Here is a 25,467-nt window from a genome sequence, read left to right as displayed (position 1 = left end):
CTTGTGAGGCCCCATCTGGAGTACCGTGTCCAGGTGTGGAGCCCTCAGTACAAAAAAGATATGGAGATTTTGGAAAGGGTCCAGAGGAGGGCCACAAAGATGATCAGGGGGCTGGAGCACCTCCCCTATGAGGACAGGCTGAGGGAGTTGGGTTTGTTCAGCCTGGAGAAGAGAAGGTTGCGGGGTGACCTCACTGCAGCCTTTCAATACCTGAAGGGAACTTACTCCCAGGAAGGGAGTAAACTCTTCAAAAGGGCTGATAATAGCAGGACTAGGGGAAATGGTTTTAAGTTGAAGGAGGGAAGATTTAGGTTGGATGTTAGGGGAAAGTTCTTTACTAGAAGAATGGTTAGGTCCTGGAACAGGCTGCCCAGGGAGGTTGTGGATGCCCCGTCCTTGGAGGTGTTCAAGGCCAGGTTGGACGGGGCCCTGGGCAACCTGATCTAGTAAAGGTGTATGTTTGGTGGCCCTGCTAGGCAGGGGGGTTGGAACTACATGATCCTTGAGGTCCCTTCCAACTCGGGCAATTCTGTGATTCTGTGATTCTGTGACTCATCAATGCACAGACAAGGACTTAACGTTCAGTACAAGCGAGCTTCACCAGACCAAAACCTGAAAGGGTAAACACTTCTGTCAGGGGTCATTACTTTGCTTTCTTCCTTTTGTTTGCCCTGGAACAACAGCAAAAGAAAAAGAGGGGGGGGGCAGGGGGGAAACGGTTTGATTGAACAGTGCTGCCTTGAGAGAGACGGTATGTGATATCTCAGAAATGACCCCTCCTTGCCCCCAGTTCTTGTCTTTTACAGCCAGCGGGATATTCTGTGCCTGTTTGCAGCAGGGGAAAAGGGACATGAAGCCGTAGCTTTGGAAGAACATCTCAGTTGTAGAGAAAGGCACATTTGACCTTGGCACAGGGGATGCACCAGAACTGCTGGTGTTCGAGGGAAAGAAAAGCAAGCAGACGAGCCTCCCATGGCTGAAAGCAGGACAGAGGTCTATCTGGGAGGGGGGTTAATCCAGTTAACCAACATCCCTTCTAAAAGCCCGAGGGTCAGTGTCTTCTGAGCAGAAAGTATCACGTTGTGAGCAAAGGTTTTTGGAAGCCTGCTTAGTTTGATGAAAAATGTTTTAGCAGAGACCAATTCGTCGCACTCTCAGTGTACACAAATACATTTGGGTAGCTGTGAAACTGAAAAAAAAGCAGAAGTGTTTGATAAATATTTCCTGCCTGTATTTGGGACAAAGTTGAATGTCGTTTCCATGTTATATAATGATGATGAAATGCTTCCCATGCGAGCAACTTAAAGAAAAAAGAACATTAAACAGCACAACTGGCATTTTAAAAGCAGCAGGTCTGGAGGACTTGCACATCAGGGTTTCAAGAGCTCACTGTTCAGATGATTGTGCTCACACATGGAAAATGTGAGAGCCTAGAATTGGGCCAGGAGACCATTTCTAAGGTGAAACTCAGTGCTGTGTCAATATTTGAAGTGTGTGGCTGAGGTGAGCCCAGGTCGTTTCACGCTGGTTCATCTGACACTTCTCCTGACCTGCCCATAATGAAGTGGTATGTGCCAATTAACAAGGGGACGGAGAGTGGAGGTGTAACGAGATGGCAATCAGTATTTTCATGGGAAATGTAAACGTTCCTGTCAAAGAACCAATTTCATTCTGTTCCTTGATAAAATCACAGGTACCGTTGGCAGCAGTGGCAGTGTTGACTCAGAGCTGCACAGTGTCCAGATTTGAAGAAGAAGTTATATACAAAATCAATACGAGTGCATCATAAATGGCTTAAAAATAGCAAAAGGGAAGATCTTCAAATGGCTTTGTTAGAAAGGATTCATCAATGAGTAAAGACTGTCACTAATGGACTCCTGCAAGCACTCGGCCTCGCGCTGTTCATTGTACTTTATTTAGGACCTGGAAAAAAACACAACACGATTGCATCATTTCTGCCTTGTGATAAGTTCAAAACTGACCACGCTGTATCAAGTAGCACCAACAGGAGCAGCTTCTCCTGAAAACAAGAGTGCTGGGATGGGGGTAACTAGAATAGCAGCAACAAAAGGAATCCAAGCTACTTGGTAAAATGAGCTTAATTAAAGGAAGCCCTTTACGCCTTCAGTTATAGCCATGCTCCCCAGGTTCTAGGGGAACCATTTTACACCTTATACATTTGCTTTTTACGTGGTGTAAGTTGGCAGCGATGGGATTGGAGTCCTGTGTCATGCCAGGAACTTTTGTGCTACTCCACACCCATAAACTGTGTGCTCCTAACCATACAAAGAGGAAAATATTCCTCTTCTGAGCTCTAGAGAGAGGTCTGGGCTCCCAGCTTCCATCCACATCAGTCTACCCAGCAAAGTCTCCCCCACCAATTCAAAATGAACAGCTTGCCAAATTGCAGCTCTCGATGTGGTTCAGTCTGACGATGATGAACAATCTCCCATCCTTCCAACCTGCTACTTCCAACCTGCACTTAATCTGGCCTCTTTCTGTTTTAATGCAGTCCATTAACAGGATTCCCCAGCTGAAAGTGGATATAGGAGGCAGGGCACAAACCTATTCTGAGAGGTACAATGCCATGCAATACACAGAAGCTCCCTCGCAGGGTAGAGCCAAGCAGAAGGGAACAGTGCGTTAAGCATGTGGAATCCCAGTTCCAGGAGGAGACATGGGAATTGGGGAACATGTGTACTGCATCCTGTTTTTATCCACAGCTGATGTGCAGGTAGGACAGGAGCATTGCTCACATACCCTCACCCCACCTCCTTGTTCCGGGCTGTGTTGCAAAATGAGGGGTTTCATACAAACAGGTGACCCCACCTCGGTATTTCAGGGTGTGTTCCTGGGAGGTTCTCCCTCTGCCACCTCCACATCAGCCATGAGATAAGACAGCGGGGTTGGGGACTGGGAACCATCCCTCATCTTCACTCTTGACATATCAAAGTGTTTTATCACCTGGCACCGATATGCATCTCAGCACACTGTCCTGCCAAGCACCAGGTGTGCACAGGGCAGGGTCACACCACAACAAGCACAGGTGAGCCCCGGCACCTCCCATTTTGGGGCCCAACACCTCCCTTTTTGGTACTCATAGTAAGCATTCGGAGGACTGGGATCTCACATGAGGGTGAGACATCCCCAAAGCAGCAGGTGTGGCCTCACCTCAAGCACCAGGTGCAGGTTGGGCACCACAATACCAGGACATAAAGCCACCAAAGAGCCACCAAAACAGGGCTATGGGGATGGGTCTGGAAGGCAAGGAGTGCATGAGGACCCATGGTTTGCTGGGCCCAGAGCAGATTGAGGGGAGGCCTCGTGGCTGCTGCAGCTCATCACAGGGAGCCGAGAGCAACACTGAGCTCTATGGGGAACAGCAAGGAGCTGCGTCAGGGGAGGGTCAGGGCAAGGCTGTGCCCCAAGTTAACAGAGCTCAGGGAGCATTAGGACACAGCTCTGAGCCATAGAATGGCCTGGGTTGCAAAGGCCCACAGTGCTCATCCAGCTCCAACCCCCTGCTGTGTGCAGGGTCACCAACCAGCAGCCCAGGCTGCCCAGAGCCACATCCAGCCTGGCCTTGAATGCCTGCAGGGATGGGGCATCCACAGCCTCCTTGGGCAACCTGTTCCAGTGAGCCACAAGGATCGTGTGTTCAGCGTGACTACACGAGCACACGGTGATCCCTGCGGGTTCCTTCCAACCCGAGATGTTCTGATACTCGTGTGGGTGCCACGTAACCCCGAGACGCGTCGGGGTCTTGTCAGAGAGAAGCTGCCGGCGGTGCCCGCAGTCCCTGTACAACAGCCCCGACGCAGCCCCCACAAGCCCCGACCCGTTGCCTCCCCTTCCCCCCGTCCCCGTCTCCCCGCACCGCCCCCGGCCGCGTCGCGCCGCGCGTGACGATGTGGCGCCGCCCCCGTCCGGACGGAGCAGCCGGCGGCTGCGGCAGCCGAGAGCGGGGCGAGAGCGGGGCGGTGTGAGCGGGGCGGCGCGGGGGCGGCCGAGGTGAGGCGGCAGCACCGCAGCATGGATTACCCCGAGCGCGGCTCGCCGCAGGGCGCCTGGGAGCCGAGCGGGGAAGGCGGCGGTTACGGCGGCCGCTACGAACGGGCGGCCGAGGGCGAGGAGGAGGAAGAGGAAGCGGCGGAGCATCCCCTGGCCCGGCCGCCCCGCCGCCCCCGGCATCGCTCCGTGCCGCCGCTCCGCGCCGCGCTCTCCACCTCTTCCTCCGAGGACGGGGAGCGGGAGGCGGCCACCGCGAGCGACTCGACCGGCGGCGCCGAGTTCGATTCGGCCGAGTCCGGCGCTTCGCTGCGCCGCTCCTCCAGCGCCGGGGAAGGCGGCGAGGGCGCGGGGCTGGCGAGCGGAGAGAGCGGCGGCGGCGGCGGCGGCTGCACGGCGCTGCCCGAGAGGAAACGGCCGCGCTCGGCGGCGGGCGGCGGGCGGCCCCGCTATGAGGTGGTGCGGGAGCTGGGCGCCGAGGAGGTGCGCTGGTTCTACCGGGAGGACCGGAAGAGCTGGAAGCCCTTCATCGGTTACGACTCGCTGCGGATCGAACTGGCCTTCCGAGCGCTCGGCCCCGGCCCCGAGCGGACGCAGGTGGAGCCGGTGTGTGTGCGGAGCGGGCTCTACGAGGTGGACGTGGCCAACGCCGAGTGCTACCCCGTCTATTGGAACCGTGAGTGCGGCCGCTGCCGGCACGGGGGGGCTCGGGGTGCAGGGGTGGCAGGAGGGGCCCGCAGCGCCGACCAGGGCAGCTCCCGGCCGGCAGCTCACACGCAGACACTGCGGGTCCCTCGGGTGTGTAGGACCGAAGGACACGGAGCTAACGGGGCGCTTTTCCATCCCTGAAGGAGCGGACCCGCACACCTCGGGCTGTGGGATGCCGTCTGACTCCTGTCCTCCCCAAAAAGGGATGCTGGGTGTCCCCTGCCTGCACAGGGAGCTGCTCGGAGGAAATGGGTTTAACAGGCGGCCCTTCCTGCCCCCCTGATATGGATGGGTGGGGGGCTGAGTGCTCCCTGTTGCACCCATTTGATGCTCACATTTGGGGGTAAGGGATGGGGCCTGCTGGGCGACATGTGGCACACGTACTGTGCTCCCCTTTTGGCATCCAGGGGCATCAGGCAGCCTCCTGAAGCCAATACTGTGCGTCCAGGAGGTGAGGGGGTGCCCAGTGCCCATGGAAAATGGGGCACCACTCAACATAGATTTGAGACAGTGGGCAATGAATCCCACTAATGCATCGTGAGGGTAGGAGGCACTGGGTACCCCCATGCTGCATGGAGGCCCTGGGCACCTCTTCGCACGCTTCTGGCAGAAAAGGGATCTGGGTATCTTTCCCCTTTTTTCCCCCCTGTGCATCTAAAGGAAAGGGGCATCTGGGCATGCACTCCCTGGCATACAGAGATGGTGGAATGGACATCCTGTTGTTTCTTGATAGGTACAGAGGAAGGTGGCAGAGAGCCTTCATGATTGTGCTTCCCCTTCGCAGAATCACAGTCACACACAGAATGGCCCAGGTTGGAAAGGACCTCAAGGATCATGAAGCTCCAACCCCCCACCGCAGGCAGGGCCACCAACCTCCACATTGATACCAGCCCAGGCTGCCCAGGGCCCCATCCAACCTGGCCTTGAACACCTCCAGGGATGGACGGGGCATCCACAGCCTCTCTGGGCAGCTGTGCCAGCACCTCACCACTCTCACAGTAAAGAACTTCCCCCTGACATCCAACCTAAATCCTTCCTCCTTCAGCTTCAATCCATTTCCCCTTGTCCTGCTGTTATCTACCATTTCAAGGAGTTGACCGTTTTCCAGATGGGGAAGAGTGAGTGAGAGTGGAGATGTGCTGTCACTTCTCACCTCTTCCTGCAGTATTCATAGCTGCTCTTCAGGAAGAGCAGAGTGATATCAGGCAGCTATTTGTCCACTGTCTCCCTGCCACAGGCATGCTTCTGATCTCTTTTCTTTGGTGAGGAGCAGTGGAAGAGCTGGCTGAATCCTGGCTTTTCTGCTGTTGTCATCCTCTCTTCTAGGAAAGCAACAGAGCTTCATCTCCCTAACCCAATCATCCTTCCACTGGCAGAGGCTTGAAATGGGACTTCTGCTTTCTGCTTCAGGGGGTTGCAACAGGAATCTCAGATGCACAGTCCTTACTTCTTATTCTTCCAAGTGAAGGGTGTTTACCACATCAACTTCAAAAGGATGTGGTGATGTACACCTTCTCGCATCCTTTCTCAAGAGGCACCATCCTTTGCATTCATCTGTCTCCTTTGATGGAGGAGAGGGGACCTCTGGAAGTGGAGGTAAAAGAGTAGGCACCTTTCTTTGCAGGGAATGTGTCCCAGGGTCTTGCTGGACAAGCATCAGCTCTCCTGGAGCAGACAGGCAATGCCACTGCTTCCCCTCTGTCCCTAAAGACTTGCTTTCCAACTGTGTTCCTTCAAGGCCATGGGAACTGTAATGGAGCGTGAGATGCAGACCGGCCAAACAAGAGGTGTTGTCCTCACATGAACCTGGGAGAAGAGCGGGCAGTTTTCTCTGGTCTCTAAATTTGTGAGACTTATGTGGGAGATTTGGGGCTGATGAGAGTCGCAAAAGAGCAGAGATGTAAAAAACTGAGGCTCTTGCTCGTTTCTTCTTTCTTGTCATTTTTACAGGAGGGAGATCCATGAAAGACAGTAGCAGGTGATACCATTCACTTGAGGTGTGTGAAACCTCTGTTTTTCAGCTCATCACCCCAGCAGACAGGTAGTGAGGCCAAGGAGCAAGGGGAGCTCTCAGCCCACACATGTTTTGAGTTAAAGAGCAGGCTGGGCACAGCTCCATGTTCGGACAGTAGGGTTTTTTCTATCACCACCCTGAAGCGATGACTGCTGGTGATTGTTGCATCTGCCACGTGGTTACAGTTCACCCATGGGATGAGCAAACTGCTGCTGTCCCTCTTGCTGCCTGTGCCATAGGGACAGAGGGGACGGAGTGAGCAGAGCTGCCAGGTGAGGCAGGATTGCTCCTGGTAATGGGAGCAAGAGGCTGTGATCATCAGCAGCTTAAAGGTTTAATTTCTTGACCCTTTGCCTGGTCTGTTTTGGAAGCTGATTCAGTCTCCTTAAGCCCGAGGAGCAGATGTCTGAAATAATAACGTGTGCTGTGCAGAGACAATTTCTGATGCTTGGAAGGAGAGGTTTCCAGAGGTTAGCACCAGAAGCAGCGCTAGATGGAGAAACAAACTCACAGTGCTAAAAATGGGGATAATTTTTCGTTCTCGGAAAGCTGATTAAAGAGTGCTCAAGTCTTCTTATCTTGTCTGCTCATTTGCAAGACTAAGATAAACTTCTGGTGTCTCAGGGATCTGTCAGTGCCTTCTGACCTAACGCCTCCTCTGCTCGCACGTTTCGTTGCCTCTTCCCTGTATATGTGAGAGTTCTTGCCTTTCTCCCATTCTCTCCTCCCAGGTGAGGCGGTGCGTTCCCCTGTAGGCAGATGGCCAGCATGGCTCTGCTGCGCTGCTGCCTGGTGCTCTCTGCCTGGTTCTCTGCTGCGCCCAGGCCCCAGAAGATTGCAAGGTCAGATCCCAAGGACTCTGTCTCATCTCCTGCTTCTGAAGACCTTGGTGTGGCTGTTATTCCCATCTCATGGCGTGCGTGCAGTTCTGGATCTGAAGGGTAGATGCTACTTTGGTCCCTGTCATATGGGAGGGAGCTATTGCTGGCATATCAGATCTCATACTAGATACATGTGTGGGTAAGGGAGGAGGATCTTGCTCTCTGATTGCGTGAGCATGAAAAACAACGAGTACAACTGACATAAAATATGCTGAGGTGCACGTTAAAGAGTACAGGAACTGCTGTCTTTTTGCTGATTCATGTTTTCAGTTCAGAGCAAAGGTCAAAAGCTTTTATCTTTCTTCTTCCCTGTTGTTCTGTTCCACATATGTACCGCTCTTCAGGGACGGCTGCTATCTCACAGCAACAATGATGGGTGCCCTGACAGCTCTCCAGCTGTTTTGTAATCTCAATGACAGGAAGATGCTGATTGTAGCTTGGCTTGTGCTGAAATACTTCTTTCACTCTGCGTTGTCTGAAATCTTAAGCTTGCCACAGGATTCTTCTGTAACATCAGAAATATCAAAGTGAGTTACAGTTTGAAGAGATTAATTACTGAGAATTTTATCCTTACCTTGTGACCTCTGGGATTTATTTAATTAGAATTGTAGAAGTAGCAAAGACAGCACAAGAGAACTGAAATTGTTAGTGGAGGCTTCCAGATAAGTGAGTAGCTTGGAGCTGGGCTTCTTGTCTTCTGCAGACATGGTGATGAGTGGTATTTGCTGTGCAAATCTGCTCTTTGAATCCTCTTAGAGTGTCCAGTCCTCTCTGCCCTCCTACTCAAAGAGGGCTGCTTTGCAACTGTTTTTCTGTAGATTGACTTGGGCTGGTTTTCAAAGCCTTGATGAGTCTGTTTAATCTTTATACTGCAGACTTCTGGGTGACTGTCCTATTTATTGGCTTGGGACTCATGACTTTGTCTCATGCAACTTTTGCCCTGCCTTTCCCTTGCTTTTTGGCCATCGCACTGTCAAGTTACTGATTTCTTATATATTAGTCCACTTTCACTCCCCGGCTCGTTGTCCTCATCTCAGCACGTTCATAGAATCAGAGAATGACACAGGTTGGAAGAGACCTCAAGGATCATGAAGCTCCAGCCCCCGTGCTGCAGGCAGGGCCACCAACCTCCACATTTAATACCACACCAGTTCTCCAGTTCAAGACCATGTTCTCCAGTTCGAATTCAGGCTGCTGGGGTTACGTCGCCTCTACTGCTGTCTACCATGCAGCAATGCCTCTTAAAATGGAAGTAGAACTTCTATACAGATCTGTTGGTATGTGGGGAAAAGCAAGCTCAGTAAGAGCTTTGTTTGGTATTTCTTTTTTTAATATGTATGCTTTTGTACCTAATAGTTTGGAGGCACCTATTACATAAAATACCACATACCGTATTAAAATAAGAATCCTTCATTAGGACCATCCTTGACTGAAGATATGGAGGTAGCTTCCACTGCACTGCTTGCTAGCAGAGATTCTACTTAGCCCATGTGTGAACACTGAGGGGATCGTTGGATCCCCAGATATAGATTTTAAAATCCTTAAACTTCAGCTTGGTCAGGTTTAAAATCTGATGTGGGGGGTGGAGGTCAGCAGCAAGATACAAACCCTTTTGTACATCAGCCACTGCTTTGCTGTCAAGGCTGAACATCAGTGTGCAAGAGCTGCTGGGTGCTTCTCTGCTGCCTGCTGTATGCAGGAGCACTGGCTGCTTTTGCAATGTGAATTTCCACATTGGCTTCTTCCAGGTGAGCACCCTGAGCCCATCCAGTGGTGCAGGTCCCATGGCACTGCTTCCCTGGCTGCTTTAATTGACATCCAGTATCCTGAGCCTGTGTGATTGCTTTGGGGTTTTTTTCTTCTATTCTGAAACAGAAATAGCATTAAAACACATTTATGAGGTAGGTGAAAGCTGAGGGTTTGGATCTAATGGTTTCCACTGCATGGTCTACATTTTGTAGTCTGTCTTCAGCAGCAGAACGCTTCTTTAGTTGCTTTACAGCACACCTAGAACACTGCTGTTGGTTGTTGGGAACTCCTTGAACTCGGTTGATACCATTTCTTAAAGGAGTTTTTCACTGAAGAGTTTTTTCTTGCCAGGCACATGATTCTTCACTTGCAAATAAAATATTGATAGCTTCCATGGCAAGGTAAAGCATTACTTTCGCTAACTGAGATCTTTCCTGGGTTTTACTTTTCTGCCTCTCCTCTTAATTGCATTGCTCAATTCCTTCCCAAAGTGTCTCGTTAGTTTCAGTCCAGCCATCTCGTTCCTGATCAGAAGGCTTATGTGATGGCAAGGCAGTTTTCAGCTCTGCAGTGCTCAGTGTGCATAGCTTCTGCTTTTTGGTGCCTTTCTCCCTTTCAGTAAGGGTAAGTTGTGACTTTCAGGATGCTTTTCTAAAGCACACAGGAGACGTTGGTACTTTGGATGTGCCTTTGAAGGTGAATTCCTTTTGCAAATTCAGCTTTTATTATTGTGATTTGCAAGCACTGTTTAAGCAAAACTAATCACTTTTCTCTAGGTGATGTCAGAAGCACTGTCTGCTGGGTGTTGTCACCTCCAGCTGAGTGATCCTGCTTACAGAGTGAGTTGTGCTCACCCCTTGGTGTGCTCCGTCACTTCTGGTGGTTATGATGAACAAGGAGCAAGGCAGAGATGCTGGGAATGCTGTGGGCAATTCTATCAGTTGTATTTCTAAGGCCGAAAAGGATGTAGGTATGTAATGGCTTTAAGTGTTGGCCAGAAAGAAGGTCAGTAGGGTGGTACTCTCTGTTTGAGTGCAGGCTGCAAGTAGCTGTGAAGACACACCAGAATGTGCCTGACAAGAGGCTGGAAAGGAGACACTGCAGAGACAGTGGACTTGGTGAATAGCACAGTAAGTGAGCAGTGGGGTGGAGGATAACCCACTGCAAGGGAGGGAGAGGGAAGGAGATGAGAGAAGGAGTTGGTGTGCACTGAATGTATTTGCTCATCTGGTTAGTTGGTGCTCGAGGTAGGTGTTAGGTATGCACAGAAAAAAGCTTGCTTTTGTAAATACAGATATTCCTATGGAGGAGACCTGCTTCTGAAACAGCACATACGTAATCATGGCTGCTTGGTGCTGGAGAGAGCTCGCTAGCAGGGACCTGCTGAAGAGCCCTTCCCAGGAGAGCACAAACACTCAGCGCTGAGGATGTGATTGTGCAAAAGTCCCATGACTTTCAATGGGATTAGAGCACGTGCTCAAGTTCAGGAGGTGCTCACATATGTTTGTCATGTGGCACAGTCATTCTTTGGCAGTTCAGCTTAGCTTTTGCCTAATGCTGTTGCAAAAAGTGCAAGCTTTGTGTGTTAGAAAAGAGCTGATAAGGGACTATCTGCTAAAACTTAAGGACTACAGTAACAGGTGCTGCTGGTGCAAGTGCTTCACTTCAAAGTACTGGAATTAACATTGGATAAATTCCATTAATGGATAAGAACTCAATAAAGAGTTCTTATTTTTTTAATTTTAGAGCTTTAAAATTAAGGCTGCAACCTCTTCTTGTGATTTAAGAGACCAGGGTTTTTTGATGAGTGTTGTTCCAAACACCACTGGGGCAGCTGATAAGGTGAGCTGCAGGATTTTGTGTTAAACCGTTGGCTTCAGATCTATGTAGAGAGTAATTGCGGTGATCTTCCTTCAGCCACTAACTTAGAAGGAAAACCCTTCCTGAAAAACATGATGCATGCTGTATTTTGGGGGTAACTTCCACCTGTTATCTTGAAATTGGCTCAGTAAAGCAAATTAGAATTATTTGTGGAGCAGCATAATATCGTTTACCACTCGGTGAAGGAAATCTCTTGGATGCTCAGTAAGATTCTGGCTGTGTGAATTCACGTGGCTGCCTCTGTTAAGTTTTCTGAGGTGGATTTCACCCATGAATTGCTTTTTAGGTGGTGGTGTTACTTCTGCAAGAGCAGAACAGGCTGCTGTGTTTGTAGTTAAACAAGGGAAGGTCATTCTGGCTGTGATTAAAGGAATGGTGCCATTTATTTAAATGCGAGCAACCTGCTTTATTCTGCAGTGATGGACTGGGAAATAGCTGGAAAGCTGCAGAACACTGAGCTGCAACAAAAAGCCTGTTCTGTTACCTAGCAGTCAGGAAATAATGAAATTTTAGGTTCTGTCTGTTTCATTACATCTGTCTGTTCACCCTGTGTGCATGGTCACATCACTGGCATTCAATTTAGGAATCTCATGATCAGTTTTTATAGCTATCAGTTCTCTTGAGCTTCCTGTTCTCTTGCATTCTTGTCCCTTCATGGGGCTCTGTAACCCTTCCATAGTGGAGCTATGAGGAACAGATATTACCCTGCAAACTGTGCTCCGTGCATTTGCATTGGCACAAATAGAGTCTGCACGATGCTGTGGCTCTATGGGCAGTGGTGGTGCTGGCTGGTTGGGTGTGAGGATGTACCCTGGCACAATGTGGGTGAGTCTGGACCTCGTACGTAAGTGAGAAGTCCTATGGGTTATGCACCAGTGGATGTACCTAAAATATCATTGTAAGGGCTGGTGAAGTGGGAACAAACAGCTGATATGAAGAAGTCCAGAGTAGCATCAAGGGTGTCATTGTAAAAGATGTTCATTTAAGTGGCTCCAGCTTCTTGTGTCCGGGTTCTTACTGGCAGTGCTGTGCTGTGCCCCAAGGCACAAAGTGTACAGCACTTTGTAGCAGGACTTAAAATGACAACGATTGATTCTCGTCCAGTTTTTCCCCCCTGTTAGGAAGTGTGTGAGCTCCTCCCTTCGGTATCTAAAGAGCTTTATCCTCATGCACTAGAGGTTGTTCACAACTATAGTGCTAAGGAAGCCAAATTTAAGATATAGAAATAACTCTGCTGGAAAGCAGGAGTCCTGGCTATCGAGCCAACAGCACTTCATGGACCTCTGTTCCACATCCAGCTCTTTGGCTTTGTTGGTTTCAGCAGAGTATAAGTTTCAATTTACATTTTTTAGCCTCTAAATATTATATTAACCTTTTAGATCACATTGCTGGGTAAATTGTTACAGCTGACAGGAACTTCACGAGCGGATGGTGCCGGAGGTACCTTGACTTTGCCCTCAGCCCCTCTGAACCAGTTGGTTTGAATGACAGAATGGCCCGGGTTGGAAAGGACCTCAATGATCACGAAGCTCCAACCCCCCACCACAGGCAGGGCCACCAACCTCCACATTGATACCAGCCCAGGCTGCCCAGGGCCCCATCCAACCTGGCCTTGAACACCTCCAGGGATGGACGGGGCATCCACAGCCTCTCTGGGCAGCTGTTCCAGCACCTCACCACTCTCACAGTACAGAACTTCCCCCTGACATCCAACCTAAATTCTCCCTCCTTCAACTTCAATCCATTTCCCCTTGTCCTGCTGTTATCTGCCGTTTCCAAGAGTTGACTCCCCTGTTTACAGTCTCCCTTTAGTACTGGAAGGCTGCAGTGAGGTCACCCCACATCCAAAGCTCACTGCATCTTGCTTTCACACCATTTTATTCTATCTACATGTCTCCCAGATTGCATGTCAGTTTACATTGACATTTCTGAGAGACCTCCTTTCATTTTCTCTTTCAAGCTCTGTTTGCTTTTAATCAGAAGTTTGTGTGGTCTCCGTTTTGCAAGTTTTCTTAGTTCTGAATCAAGAGGGGTGGAAGGAGCCAACATGAGCCACAGTTCGTGCTGTGTGCTATTAAATTTAGGTATATGCAATTTCAAGGAACAAATTATGATGATCATTGAGTAGTACAAGAAGGAAGAAATGCAGGCAAAGTTAGCGCCATAATTTGTTTTCCCTCTGTGTTACAAGGGATTTACATAGCCTTTATATGCATTTTTTGTTTGGGTGGGGATCTCACAAACGCTGTGCAATGAAATGAAATAGGGTATATATGTGTGTCAATTACAGTGTGGCTTGCTTCAGTTGGAAGGGACCTGTGGAGGCCATCTGGCCCAACACCCTGCAATGCACAGGGACACCCAGAGCTCCAGCAGCACTCAGAGCCCCATCCAGACCAATGCTGCTTGTGTTTTCCTAGTTCTTCCCCTACCGAGGACCTAGGTGTAAATTGCACACACATCATTAATTACAGCTTTTATATTTGTAGACTTTTTTGGGGAAAAAAAGAATGGGCTTTTTGTTTAAAAATGCATAAATTCTCTTTCTGTTGCCGTTGCTGGAACTGTTCCTCTCTAAAAGTGGTGAAATATGTATGACTAATTAAAACGAAGTGCCTTTCATTAGCTCCTAATCTCTGCCATTCCAACTTAGAAGTTCTGGTGTAAGCACAGCACGTCGGCGTGTACTGGCCAAACACACGGGGCCTCGCTTTGAAGCACCGCCAGCTGCAGATTACGTGGTGTAAGACTTAAGGCAGTAAAGAAATCAAGGCAAATCCTTTCCTGGGGATCAAGGTTGGAGTGGCGAAGATAAACTCTTTGCATTACCTCTTACAGGGTTTGAATTCCATACTGGGGGAGAGAAAAGTGAAATTACAGCTAGATGTAAATATTTCATTCCTTTCATAGAAGGAAAGAAGGCAGGGAGAGCTTGGCTTACGCTTTCTGCAATCACTGGTGAATATTCAAGGTGTGAGTGAATGAGTGGATAGGAGTGCAATTGGGCCTTAAAATAGCAGGTTTGGTACAGCGCTGCTTCATGGTGATTACTGTAATAGCTTGCATCGTGCTGGATGAATCATGGGATAATCTTGGTGTAAGAGCACCTGTCTGAGATTAGCGGGGTTGTTTACCAGGGCACACCTCTGAGGTTTCGCTCAGCCAGGTGATACGGCAGGACCTGTTGTAAGTCCATGTGCTCCCCTCCCAGCCCCATGCCCACAGCCATCGCCTTAACACCGCCCTTCCTTCACCACCCAGTGCCACTATGGGAGCTGCTGGCTTTGAGGATCACAAGGTTGGCATTGCCCTGCCTGGAGTATGACCTGATGTGCAGCACTGCACACTTGTAATGCAGCCATCTTAGAATCCTAGAATGGCCTGGGTTGCAAAGGCCCACAGTGCTCATCCAGCCCCAACCCCCTGCTGTGTGCAGGGTCACCAACCAGCAGCCCAGGCTGCCCAGAGCCACATCCAGCCTGGCCTTGAATGCCTGCAGGGATGGGGCATCCACAGCCTCCTTGGGCAACCTGTTCCAGTGCGTCACCACCCTCTGGGGGAAAAACTTCCTCCTAAGATCCAACCTCAACCTCCCCTGTCTCAGTTTCAAACCATTCCCCCTTGTCTTGTCCTTGCTTGGTTTTCACAACACAGCCATCAGGAAGGTGTTTTCTCCACACTTTATCAAGCGATGTGCTGCAGTTCATTGGTATCTCCAGTGCATCCAATGACGCTGAAAGACTGTGTTTGCTTTTCTGAAACCCAGACCGTGCTCCTGATGGGCAGAAGGGGCATTGCCCTGTACCAGGTGCTCTTTCTGCTGGGGTTTCCCAGCAGTGTAACAGTGATCAAGCCGAGATGTGAAATACAGTGAGCTGAGATGCTGTGACTGCTAGCACTAAGAGACACAGAGTGGTCAGGCTTGGAAGAGACCTCTGGAGATCACCTCACTCAGTCCCCAGCAGTTAAAGCATTGGTGGGGAGAAACACCTGGGTCTCCCTACAATCCCACTGAGCTCTGGAAAATGGAAGGACCTGAGCTATGGAAAACCTGGCTCCATCTTTGAAGTCCTGCTCTGCAAACAAAGCCCCGTAATGATCTGTCTCTGGATCTGGAAGTGATTTACAGATGGAGTGTTTTCCAGATAAATGCCCTTTCCAGCCCTAGAGCCAGATATATGATTTTATTCCTAAACCAAATTAGGCCGTAAAGATTTTACAATAAATGTTTTCATATTTCAATCGTTCTATTTTTCTTTTTCCTGGCCCAGCTTCTCTGGGAGAGGCCACTGCCCATCTATTATTTGAGAGCTGCTGTTCAGTGCTGTGCTCTGCTTTAAAGAAACACAGTGGGAAAGGGGTTTTTTTTGTCCAGGAGAAAGAGACTGAAAATGTTTATTTTAATTCCTAATGCTTGGAATTCTAGAAGCCTGTAGGTAGAAATTCCCAAGTGAAAACCTGGAAACCCTTCAGAAATGCAGAAGAGGTGTGTTGTCTTCTGTTGGTTGGGAGTATGAAATAGTATTCATATCGCCTCCTGTTCTGTTGTTGTTTTAGTCTGTTTATGGATGCAGTGAATGGAGCCTCATCAGAATGCATAGAGAGGAATTAAGGAGCTGCTTGCAGATTTTTCCCAGCGAGGATCAACATCTGACACAGTTGTGCCATTGCTTCGGCAACAATGGGATCCTTTATGCTCACTGCAGTTGTGTGTGTGCTCCGTCTCTTCCTGCAGACACAGCTCTGTTGTGAGAGCAGCAGAGCTGGATATGTGTGCATTGCCCTGTGGAGCAGTGTGGGTGTGTGACAGGTTAAAACACGGGGGGCACAGCTGAGGTGAAGGCAAGCACACGGTGAGCAGCTACTACTGGACTTTGCTTTCTGTTGTCTGTGCAGCAGTAATTAATAATGATTAACGTTGGCGTGGTTAACAGGTTGAGTTTGAGAAACTTCACTCAAAAACCTGATGTTCGGCACTTCGTTCATGGGATGATGACTATAAAATGAGTTTTAGTTTTCACAGATGAGTTCCAACCCCCACCACCGCAGGCAGGGCCACCAGTGTCTGTTGGCGTTTTGGTCAGGCCAGCCAGACTGCTGTGGTCCATCCAGTACTGCAGCAGTGGTCAGAGCATTAAAACAGGCTTTGAGGATCTTGGAAGGGAGGAACAAGAGTGCATTGGGATATGCAGGAGGCTGGGATGAGAGAGGCTGGAGGTCACTGGAGCCTTTGTTTCAGAGGGTTTGCTCCATGCATTGTGCTGCATGCATGCTTACAGGGCTGCCTGTGGGCTTCCCACTTATGGGTACAGTTGGGTAATCAGCAGAGCGCCCCTGCCAGCACCCAGAGGTGATGTGGGCCACTTGCTCCAGTTATCTGCCCCCAGCAGCTGCTGCTTTCCCTGCTGCTCGCCTCGCTGTGCTGCAGGAGCTGCCCCGTTCCAGGTGCAAAGCCAGGGCTGTTAGGAGATGATCCACATTTCTAGTATTGTAGAAACAATGTTGGCTTCTAAGTCTTCTATGGAGAAGGTTTTGAAACTGGCTTTGGGATGTGGAGTGTTCCTGCCCAGAGGGAAGATTATTGTAAGGAGATTTCCCTTTTGCCTTCCTAGCTTGGAGCTGCATTGGTCTAAGAGATGAAGAATTTGGAACATATAAGGGAGGTGCTTGCAGGTCTCTGCTGCTTTTCATTCTCCCCTGTGAGCACCCGTATGAAAGTACTTCACATCCTCCTGCTGACAGGCTGAGCATCTCTGCTTTCTGTTCCTGTCCTTGGGAACTATTTGTGCTCTCTTTTGGCTTTCCTGTTTGTTTGGGCTGATTTTTTCTTTGCATTTCTGTATGTAGTTTTTCTTTACTGTTTTTGTTTGTTGGTTTGTTTTTGCATCTGTTGTTGCTTTTCTCAGCTGCCCTTACCAGCTGCTTTCTCACCATCTGTGTAGGGATGGTTCTTTGAATGGTAAAGCCTTGGTGCTCTTTTTCCCTCATCTCCTTTCTGAAGTCTCTCCTTTTGTGGCTGAGTGCTTCGCTTCCTCGGAGAGCTGTTTGTGTGCTGTGTGTGTACACATGTACAGTGTTGGGGTTTGGTTGAGTCTCTCTCCCAGCTTGTACTGGAAGCCAGTGGTGGGATTGCTGTCTTGGTCTCAGATCTCAGCCAGTCCCATGGCCACAGTCCCACAGCCTCTGGAACCCTCACACTGCTCTCCCTGATTTTCCAGAGATAGAAGATGGTTCAGTCTGGAGAAGAGGAGGCTCAGGGAGATCTTAGCTACAGCTCCATGAAAGGTGCTGGTACTGAGGGGGAGGGTCGGCCTCTGCTGCCAGGCAACAGCAATGGGATGAGGGAGAATGGCCTGAAGCAGTGCCAGCAGAGGTTCAGGCTGGCTATGAGGAAACGTTTCTTTGCAGAAGGGGTAGTTCAGCAGTGGCACAGCTGCCCAGTGGTGGTGAGTCACCTTCCCAGAGGAGCTCCAGAACCATGGAGATGTGGCACTGAAGGACATCGGGCATGGTGGGGTGGGCTGGGGTTGGGCTTTGGGATCTTGGAAGTCTTTTCCAGCCTGCGTGGTTCTATGACGTTCTGAGTTAAAACGGATAGTATTGTCTCATTATGCTTGCAGGGATCTGTGTAAGGAGAGTTCTGACTCCTTGCATTCACAGTACTGAATCTGGGTGTCAGTCATGGTTTGTTGAAGAGCAGTGGGTTCTAGCACCCACTTTTGGAGAGAACTCTGTTTTATCACATGGACAACACATGCTCAGCACCCAGCTTCCCTGTTTGGAGTGCTGGAAGTGAAACTAGACGGACAGGGACTGAAAACAACCCCCTCTGAAGACTGGTTTTAATTAAGAAATGGCTTCACTCTTTAAAATCATCCTTTATGTTAACTGATACACAAATGGAGTTATCTTAAGTGCAGTTCCCAAAAGAAACAGGGCTCTGTGCAGTCAGGGTGAGCGTGTGTGGTTTGCTTTCTCCTCCTTGTTCTGCATCTTCTTTACAACTTTAAACCACTGATTCCTGTCGATCAAACGGTGTAAAGGAGCACAAGTCTCACAAAGTTCTTCATTCTTTTTGAAGATGCAGGGCAGCCACGTAGAGAGGAGTATGAGTCCCATTTTTAACCCAGCTCTAAATTGGTTTTGCAGAATATACATCTTCCTGTGTGTTCCTTGCATCCTCAAACACACTCAGCCCCATGGGGAAGACATGGTGTTTCTTGGTGTGGTTGGGGTTTCCCTCCCTCTGATCTGCTGTCGGTCTGGGCTCTGTTGTATAAAAGAATCTCGTTTGGTTTTCAGAAACGGAGAAGATTCCGGTAATGCGTGGGCAATGGTTTATTGATGGTACGTGGCAACCCCTGGAGGAGGAGGAGAGTAACCTGATAGAGCAGGAGCACCTCAACCGCTTCCGGGGCCAGCAGATGCAAGAGAGCTTTGATATGGAAGTATCAAAACCTGTTGATGGAAAGGAAGGTAAGATTACTTTTCATAGCATGTAATCTGGGATGGTTTTCTGTTCTACGTAATGGAAAAGGTTATAGGGTGCAGTTTGCTGTCCCCTTCTCTACTGTATCTTATTGTAGGATTTCCTGCTGTAGCACATTTGGTGAGCACTGTAAGATTATATTCACAGATAGACCTCTTGTTCCCATTTTGCTTAATGTTTCATATCTTTTAATTGTGTTTGAAATCTCATTTCAAAGTGTAATCTCTTTATGGGCTAAGAAGTGTGTCAGTGTCTGAATGCAAACTGGCTATTAGCTCTCTGGCTGGTGTTCCTAATTTCTGCCCTAAAGGGAGCATCCATTTTACAGATCACATTTCATTTTCCATTCTAGCTCAATCTGTGACTTTATTAGAGTAGTTTTCAGCTATGGTAAGTCTCAGGCATTCGTTCAGTTATGGAAGTCCTTATGTTTCAATCACCAGGCTGAGGGCGCTCAGTTAGGATTCTTGGCAATCTCAGTCAAACACATTTAACCTTCTTAAGAATGGTCTTCTAAACTCACCGTGCAGCTGAACTGATTGCTCTGGGTAAACGTAGCACAGCAGAAGTACCTTCTGCTTTAACAGCTCTGTCAGTGGGTGCCTAAAGTTGGGTGACCACTGACTCCCAGCACGGTGCCCACAGCTTCTGAAAGGTGCTTTTACCTGGTTTTTGTTTGCTTGTATCAATCTGTCATTTCAATGTACTGATGCAAATCCCAGCGTTGTTATTGCAGCTGTACCCTGCTGGGAGCACAGTGTCGTTTCTGGTAGGTCAGCAAGAGTTTGCTTGGAAAGCACACGCTTATGGCTGCTGAGTGCTTCCAGCCTTTAGTAGCATAATGTCTGTTGGAAGGAAGAGAAAATGCCTTCAGCTGCACTTGGGTTCACCGCATTGTGTAAGGTATGGGGCTCAGGTGGGCTTTTCTTCCAGCAAAAGTGTGGGATGTGGAACAGGAATGTTCAGGTCTGAATGGAGGATAGGAATGGGAAAGATACAGCCCTTGTTATTTACAGAAATGTAAGAGATCAGAGAGCCTGCAGCCAGCAGGGCCTTCTCTAAAGCTGAACTAGAACAATAACAGCAATGTATGCAGTCACTTCAAAAGGGAGCAGCAGTCACCAACTATAGACTACATAGACTTTTTCCAAGTAATTGGGGAAGTTGCAGAAAAAAATAATCAACAATAAATGTGAAAAGTAGTTAGCTGCTCAAAACATCTCTGGCTCTGGCTGAGATCCGTGATTGCCATCTGCACGTGGCATGGGGGAAAGCTTTACAACATGCATTACTGGTGAAGTAAACATCATTAGTTGGAGAAGTGCTGAGTTCAGCTTAAACTGCTTAATTGCTTTGGTGCTGCAATTTGTTGTCACTGCATCCCGTGTTAATACACCTTGGCCCCATCAAGGCTTACAGGTGACTGTTACCTAAGACTAATGAAAGCTAGGATAGACCTGTAGATACCACTAGGAAAATGGCTGTTCACAACACTGATACAGCCACGTGAATGCTGAAAACGTGGCAGTCTTACCTGTCCCTCAGCAAAAGAGAATGCAGTCTATGCTGATTTGCTGTTATAACATCTGTTATTACGGAGGGATAATTACTTTATTATTTGATCATGCCTCGTTGCGTCACATATAATGAATAACAGTGAGGATCTTGCTGATGTTCAGCTGACAGTCTTGTTGGTTCCTGATTTTACCCCAGCTGTGCTTTAAAGCAATGGCAGCAGGTTGAAAAGTTAAGAGTAGATTCCACTTGTTTGCTTTCTTAATTCTGCTCCTGGATTGAAGCATCTTAAGGACATAACTAAGCTTTATCCAGGACTTTAGTTGGCCATAGACTGCCAGTGAATAATTACCCCACTATTAAACTGCTAATGCAAGAATGCCTTCCTCTGGAAGTGCACAGCATCTCACAACAGTGGTCTTCTCCAAACTCTGTCCTGCAGGGATGATAATAATGCTCATCCTACTCCTCAGTGCTTATGGGGACCGAGTATTTAATTTCATGCATTGCAAAATGAAGTGCATTTTGCTGCCTGATAGATTTGATTCTTCTGGCATCCGATCACCAGAGTGGTGATCTCAGCAGAGATGTGACTTCCTTGGGTGAATCATTTCTTAGGTCAGAACTCCAGAATTGAGCACTTTGCTTATTTCTTGGCATCATCAAAGCAGATTATTGTGAGCTTTAGTTTTTCAATATCAGACTGATATTTGGATTTGAGATTTGGGTCCCAGATGGAGTTCCAGAGCTGTGTCTGCTGCCTGTAGAAATCAGACAGATTTCTGATATTCCTGGAGGGGTGCTGAGCACCTGCAGTGCTTGCAGGAGGCCAGTTACCCTCACCAGAGATGTCTGAAGTACAGCATCATGTATATGAGATGTTGGCAACTGACAGCTGATCCCCCAGGCCACCACAGAGCAGGCAGTGTGTGTGTGTGGCTGTGCAGGATGTTCTCCTTCCTGCCCAAACCAGGCCACAGGAGTGCTACCAGAGCACCAGTGCAAGCAGAAGCTGCAAAGAAATCATCTCTCACCTCCTTAGCCTGACTGCCCTCAGAGTTTGCTTTGATCCTGGCTGGATTCTAAGTACGTTATTCAGCTTGTAGTGTTAGTCTAGACAGAGGAAGAAACATTGCAATTCCAGTACAGCTACAGGAGGAATCCACACTGAGGATGAGGAGCAGAGATTTGGCTGCATTTCTCTGACTGCTTTGTTGTAGAAGAGAGTGACTGCAGACTGTGCAAATCACCATTGTAATATAGGCAGATTCAGGACAGTACCTTCTAGCTTGCCATCACGTACCTAACTTAGAAATCAATTTTTTTGGGCAAAAATAGTCCTCACATTGTCATGTGGTAGTTGTACTGGAAGCTCGATATTTGCTGCTCCTTCCTAAAGCAATCAGGTCTGACACCTTAAACTCCTCAGTGAGATGCTGCATTGCTGAAGCAGTATCTGTGGGCGGACCACAGACTCCCAGCTGTGATTTTTCTTCTCCCACTGTGCTGATATGCAGATGATACTGGAGGCTTTGGGGCCCTCACATTCTTTTGCCCATGAGTTGATGAGGTTTTTTCTCATCCAGGCTTTTTTGATAAGGATGAGGGCTTTGCTTATCTTTCTTCAGGAAGGCTCATTCTTCAAGCTGAACATACGTAGATTAATATCAGCACAAGGTGGTAGGTGACAGTTTGATCTAAATTCTTAGGTTCAAAAATTTAGATGTAAAGACTGAAACATGAGATTAAGGAGTTTATTTGGTCACGCTGAGTTGGCTGTCACTGCCTTCCTGCAGCACTACTGACTTTTCTTGTACTGTGCTTGTAGCCACGTGTTATGCTTAAATATGCTGCTGCTGTAAAATCACTATAAATATTTGAGACCTTTATTATAACACTTGTTCTGTGAAAGCAGTATTTAAAGTGAAAACATTTTGAAGGGAATACAATAAGGGTATTGTAATACCTTGTTAGCAGACAGTAAGATTAAAATGTACAGAATAAAATAAGATTTACAAGCTTAATTTCATGCACGCAAAGACAGTTTGTTCAGGACTTGCTTATCTGAAGAGCAGCATTCTCTAGCAACCTCAGTGATATCAAGGCCGCTGTAAGATAAAAACAAAACCATGATCTTGGATAATAGCAAGTTCTGAAGGGATCTTAGGCTAGATGCTTTGCTAACATCATTTAGCTACAATAAAGGCAGGGATGTTCTGCAGCTGAAGTGTTGCTTTCTCTCCCTTGCTGTGCGATAGGAGCCCACGCACCCCCTGCTGTGTGCTCCTGCAGCACGGAGGAGCTGTTAGCAGGCAGCACAGCTCCAGCTGCAGAGGGGGAGGAGCAGTGTCTGCAATACAGAGCAGTCTGTCTCTGAGCTGCAGGTTAGCGGTTAGTGGCAGGTATAGTTAGGTACCTGTCTTTTGTTACCCTGAAGGTTCTTCAAGAATATTTATTTGACCAGGGACAAGTGATGCTGGAAGTTTAATGTATGTGATAGTAAAACAGGAACAGATGTAGCTGATTGTATTTGCAGAGAGGTGGGGGAGCGTCTATCCATAAAGATGCTCAGAATTCAGCTGGAAATTGCCGGAGCAACCTGATCCAAATGTGATATTAGATTCAACTGAAAAGCTGATCCTGTCTGCGGGAGAGTGGAGCAGATAACCCCCAGCAAGATCCTTCAATGGCAATCAGAGCTGTGTTCCTGTGGGAGACTGTAGGAAATGTAGAAAGCAATCCCACAAGTCAGAGTCAGAGCACATTTTATAATGCATTGATTTTGAAACCTCATGAGTTTCTGGGGTTTCGCTATGGGCTTCAGTGTGTCATTAGATGCCATGACGAGTATAGGAATTGTGTTTGGGGTTTGTGCTGTTTTGCCTTAGGTTTCAAATACAGTTTTCTCTGCTCATTTAGGAAAGAAAAAGGCACATTAACAATAAGTTTTTGTCGCAGCTGACTGCGTTAACCTTCAGAAAGAGAAGTCTCATTCATGCAGTCACAGGATTGCCAGGACCAGGAGGGATCTATGGAGACTGCGAAAGCAGCAGAGCCAATGAGGGCAGGTTGCCCAGGATGTTTCCATGGGGTTTTGATTATCTCCAGCAGAGGAGACTCCACAGCATCTCTGTGGGCAGTCTGTTCCTGTATTGCCACAGCCAGCACAGTATTCTGTAGTCTGTAGGCTGAATTGTTCCATTGAGTCCCAATGCAGGAATGATGAGCCTAGTTTTCCTTTCCTGGAGAAAACTGATGTGCAGCAGTAATATGATGTACAGCATCTATATGAAGGATGCTGACAGAGCTGTGAGCTGAGAGTGTGAGGAGGTGTGAGATGACATAAGCATGGAATATCACTGACAAGTTGCTGGACTGCAGAGCATTAATTGCTTCTGGTCCCTGTAAGGGAGAATGTCATGTCAGTTGCATTTTCCAGCAGGCAAGTTTATTTCCAGTCATTGCAGCCTCAGCAACGTTATGGATTCAGAAGCCCAACTGGAGACTCTGATTTCTCACTGGCTTTAAGCACACACCCTCCTGACTACATAAGGTTTTTGGGGCTCCTAATGTTTGCCTATGACCTGGGGCTGTTGGTATGAGAGCAGAAGGTGGGTTGGTAGGAGCTCACCCTCAGCCTTGCTGTGTAAGTGCCAAGAGCAGCAGCCGTGTGACTGCATGACTCGATCTGCTTGGCAGCAGTTTCCCCCTTCCTTAAAGCATTCCTTCCGTAATTGCACAGCACTGATGTGAAGGTAAGTCCATGGAAAAGAGCCTTGGGTGCAGCTGTGTGGTGTTTCAGGAGTGAAGTAAGAGAAGTGAGAGTCTAATAGAAGCTGTGGCCTTGCCTTGCCATCCAAGGGAAGCTCCTGTTCAAGGTGGGAGGGCTGTCAGAGACATGGTGCACGTGCTGCTGTGTTTCTCTGTCTTTTCTAGTCTAACTTGTAATGATTCTCTTGCAGCCTTTGGGGGAAATAATAGAGCTGTGCTTGAAGATGAGTTGTTTATTTTTCCAAATGTTTCAAGTCTGCTTAGAAGTGCCTTTGTTCTGCACTGTGCTGAGTTATGTGTTAATGCTTTGGTACGCCGTAATGCAGAGGCACTCAATGAAGCTGCATACGCTGTCACAGCTTTCCTTCCCTATGTTGTGGTGTCACAACTGCTCATGAAGAGCAAAGAGATGTATTTTGGCTGACGTGACCTGACGCTCGTGCTACAAAAGCAGCTGAAATTTATATGCTTTGTCAACACATGTATCGACTCTGTTTCTTTTTTAATGGCAATGTTAATGAAAAAAAATATGACACTCCTTTTAAAAATTTTACTTTGAAGCTCAGTGTTTTTACTTTTAGTTCTCTACTACCTCCCTCCCTTCTCCCTCCCTTCTTTGTTCAAATGGAGAGGATATAAGGAGAATTCAGATGCTGCATGCCTTAAACGAAAGCGTTCCCAAGGTACAGTAATTGTAGATTATTTTTTATCTTGTAGTACTCCTGCCATAGGAAGCTTTGCCTTCTAGTTTGCTCGTATCGGTTAAATGTATTAGAATTACATGCTTCAATTTCTTGCACTGTGTTGTTGCCATTTTCTCCACATGGGAAGGAAAAAGCGCTGTGGGTCTTAGGAGGCAAATAGCAGTGCTGTGAGTCGTAGAGAGAAGTAGATGCTAGCAATATCATGCTGTAGTCTTTATTACAATTGCTTGTGGCTCTGATTAAGAACTTTTTGTTTTTTACGCACCTGCTTTGTGGTTTGACTTTCTCAGTAAAGCAGAAGCAATGCTTTTAGAATCCCTGCAGGCCCAGCATAAGGCAGATCGTGCTGGGGAGGAACTGAATAAAGAGTTTTGTGCTGGGTAGAATTTGCTTGGCTGCTCTTTGGATGATGGAGGCATCTTTAACTTTGTGTCGGAAGTTATTTTTCCTGCAGCTTTTTTTGTATTGGAATGAAAGAAGTCACCAGATCTAGGATGTAAAACAGGGAGGCTGTAGAGAAACCTGATCAAGGCTGCTGTAACACAGGAGGAACTCTGGGCTTTGGAGCAGCTGATGTTGTTTCCATTTGCTTCAGCAGGTGGGAGTAGTTCTTACAGGAACCATTCAGGATCACAGAAGGTTCCAAAGCTCTTTACCACAGATCTTTGCCACTATTAAAGCTGGCAGTGATTAAACTCTTACTGACCACATTGTGGACATTGGAACCAGACTGCTGCAAGATGCTCC

At 48.1% G+C, this 25,467-nt stretch overlaps 1 protein-coding gene across 9 annotated transcripts in view; it reads left to right on the top strand.

The window, feature by feature from the left end:
- The first annotated feature begins 3,906 nt into the window (after positions 1 to 3,906).
- The window catches only part of DDHD1 (DDHD domain containing 1), a 58,321-nt gene continuing 36,760 nt past the window's right edge, over positions 3,907 to 25,467 (top strand). For 2 of the 9 annotated variants that reach the window (XM_085549739.1, XM_085549737.1), the window contains exons 1-4: positions 3,910 to 4,684; positions 7,462 to 7,671; positions 18,544 to 18,717; positions 24,598 to 24,699. In XM_085549739.1, the coding sequence (XP_085405865.1) occupies positions 4,033 to 4,684; positions 7,462 to 7,671; positions 18,544 to 18,717; positions 24,598 to 24,699 (1,138 nt within the window). In that variant the 5' untranslated portion in view covers positions 3,910 to 4,032. Of the gene's footprint in view, positions 4,685 to 7,461; positions 7,672 to 8,653; positions 8,889 to 18,543; positions 18,718 to 24,597; positions 24,700 to 25,467 lie in introns of those variants that run through there. The other 7 variants (XM_085549735.1, XM_015865941.3, XM_085549734.1 and 4 more) reach the window with 7 other exon arrangements.

This window comes from Coturnix japonica, chromosome 5 (genome assembly GCF_054131305.1).
Source record: "Coturnix japonica strain WE chromosome 5, WE-NBRP24, whole genome shotgun sequence".
Taxonomy (NCBI): domain Eukaryota; kingdom Metazoa; phylum Chordata; class Aves; order Galliformes; family Phasianidae; genus Coturnix; species Coturnix japonica.
Note: the sequence above shows the minus strand (reverse complement) of the source record. Positions and strands in the feature narration are given on the sequence as shown.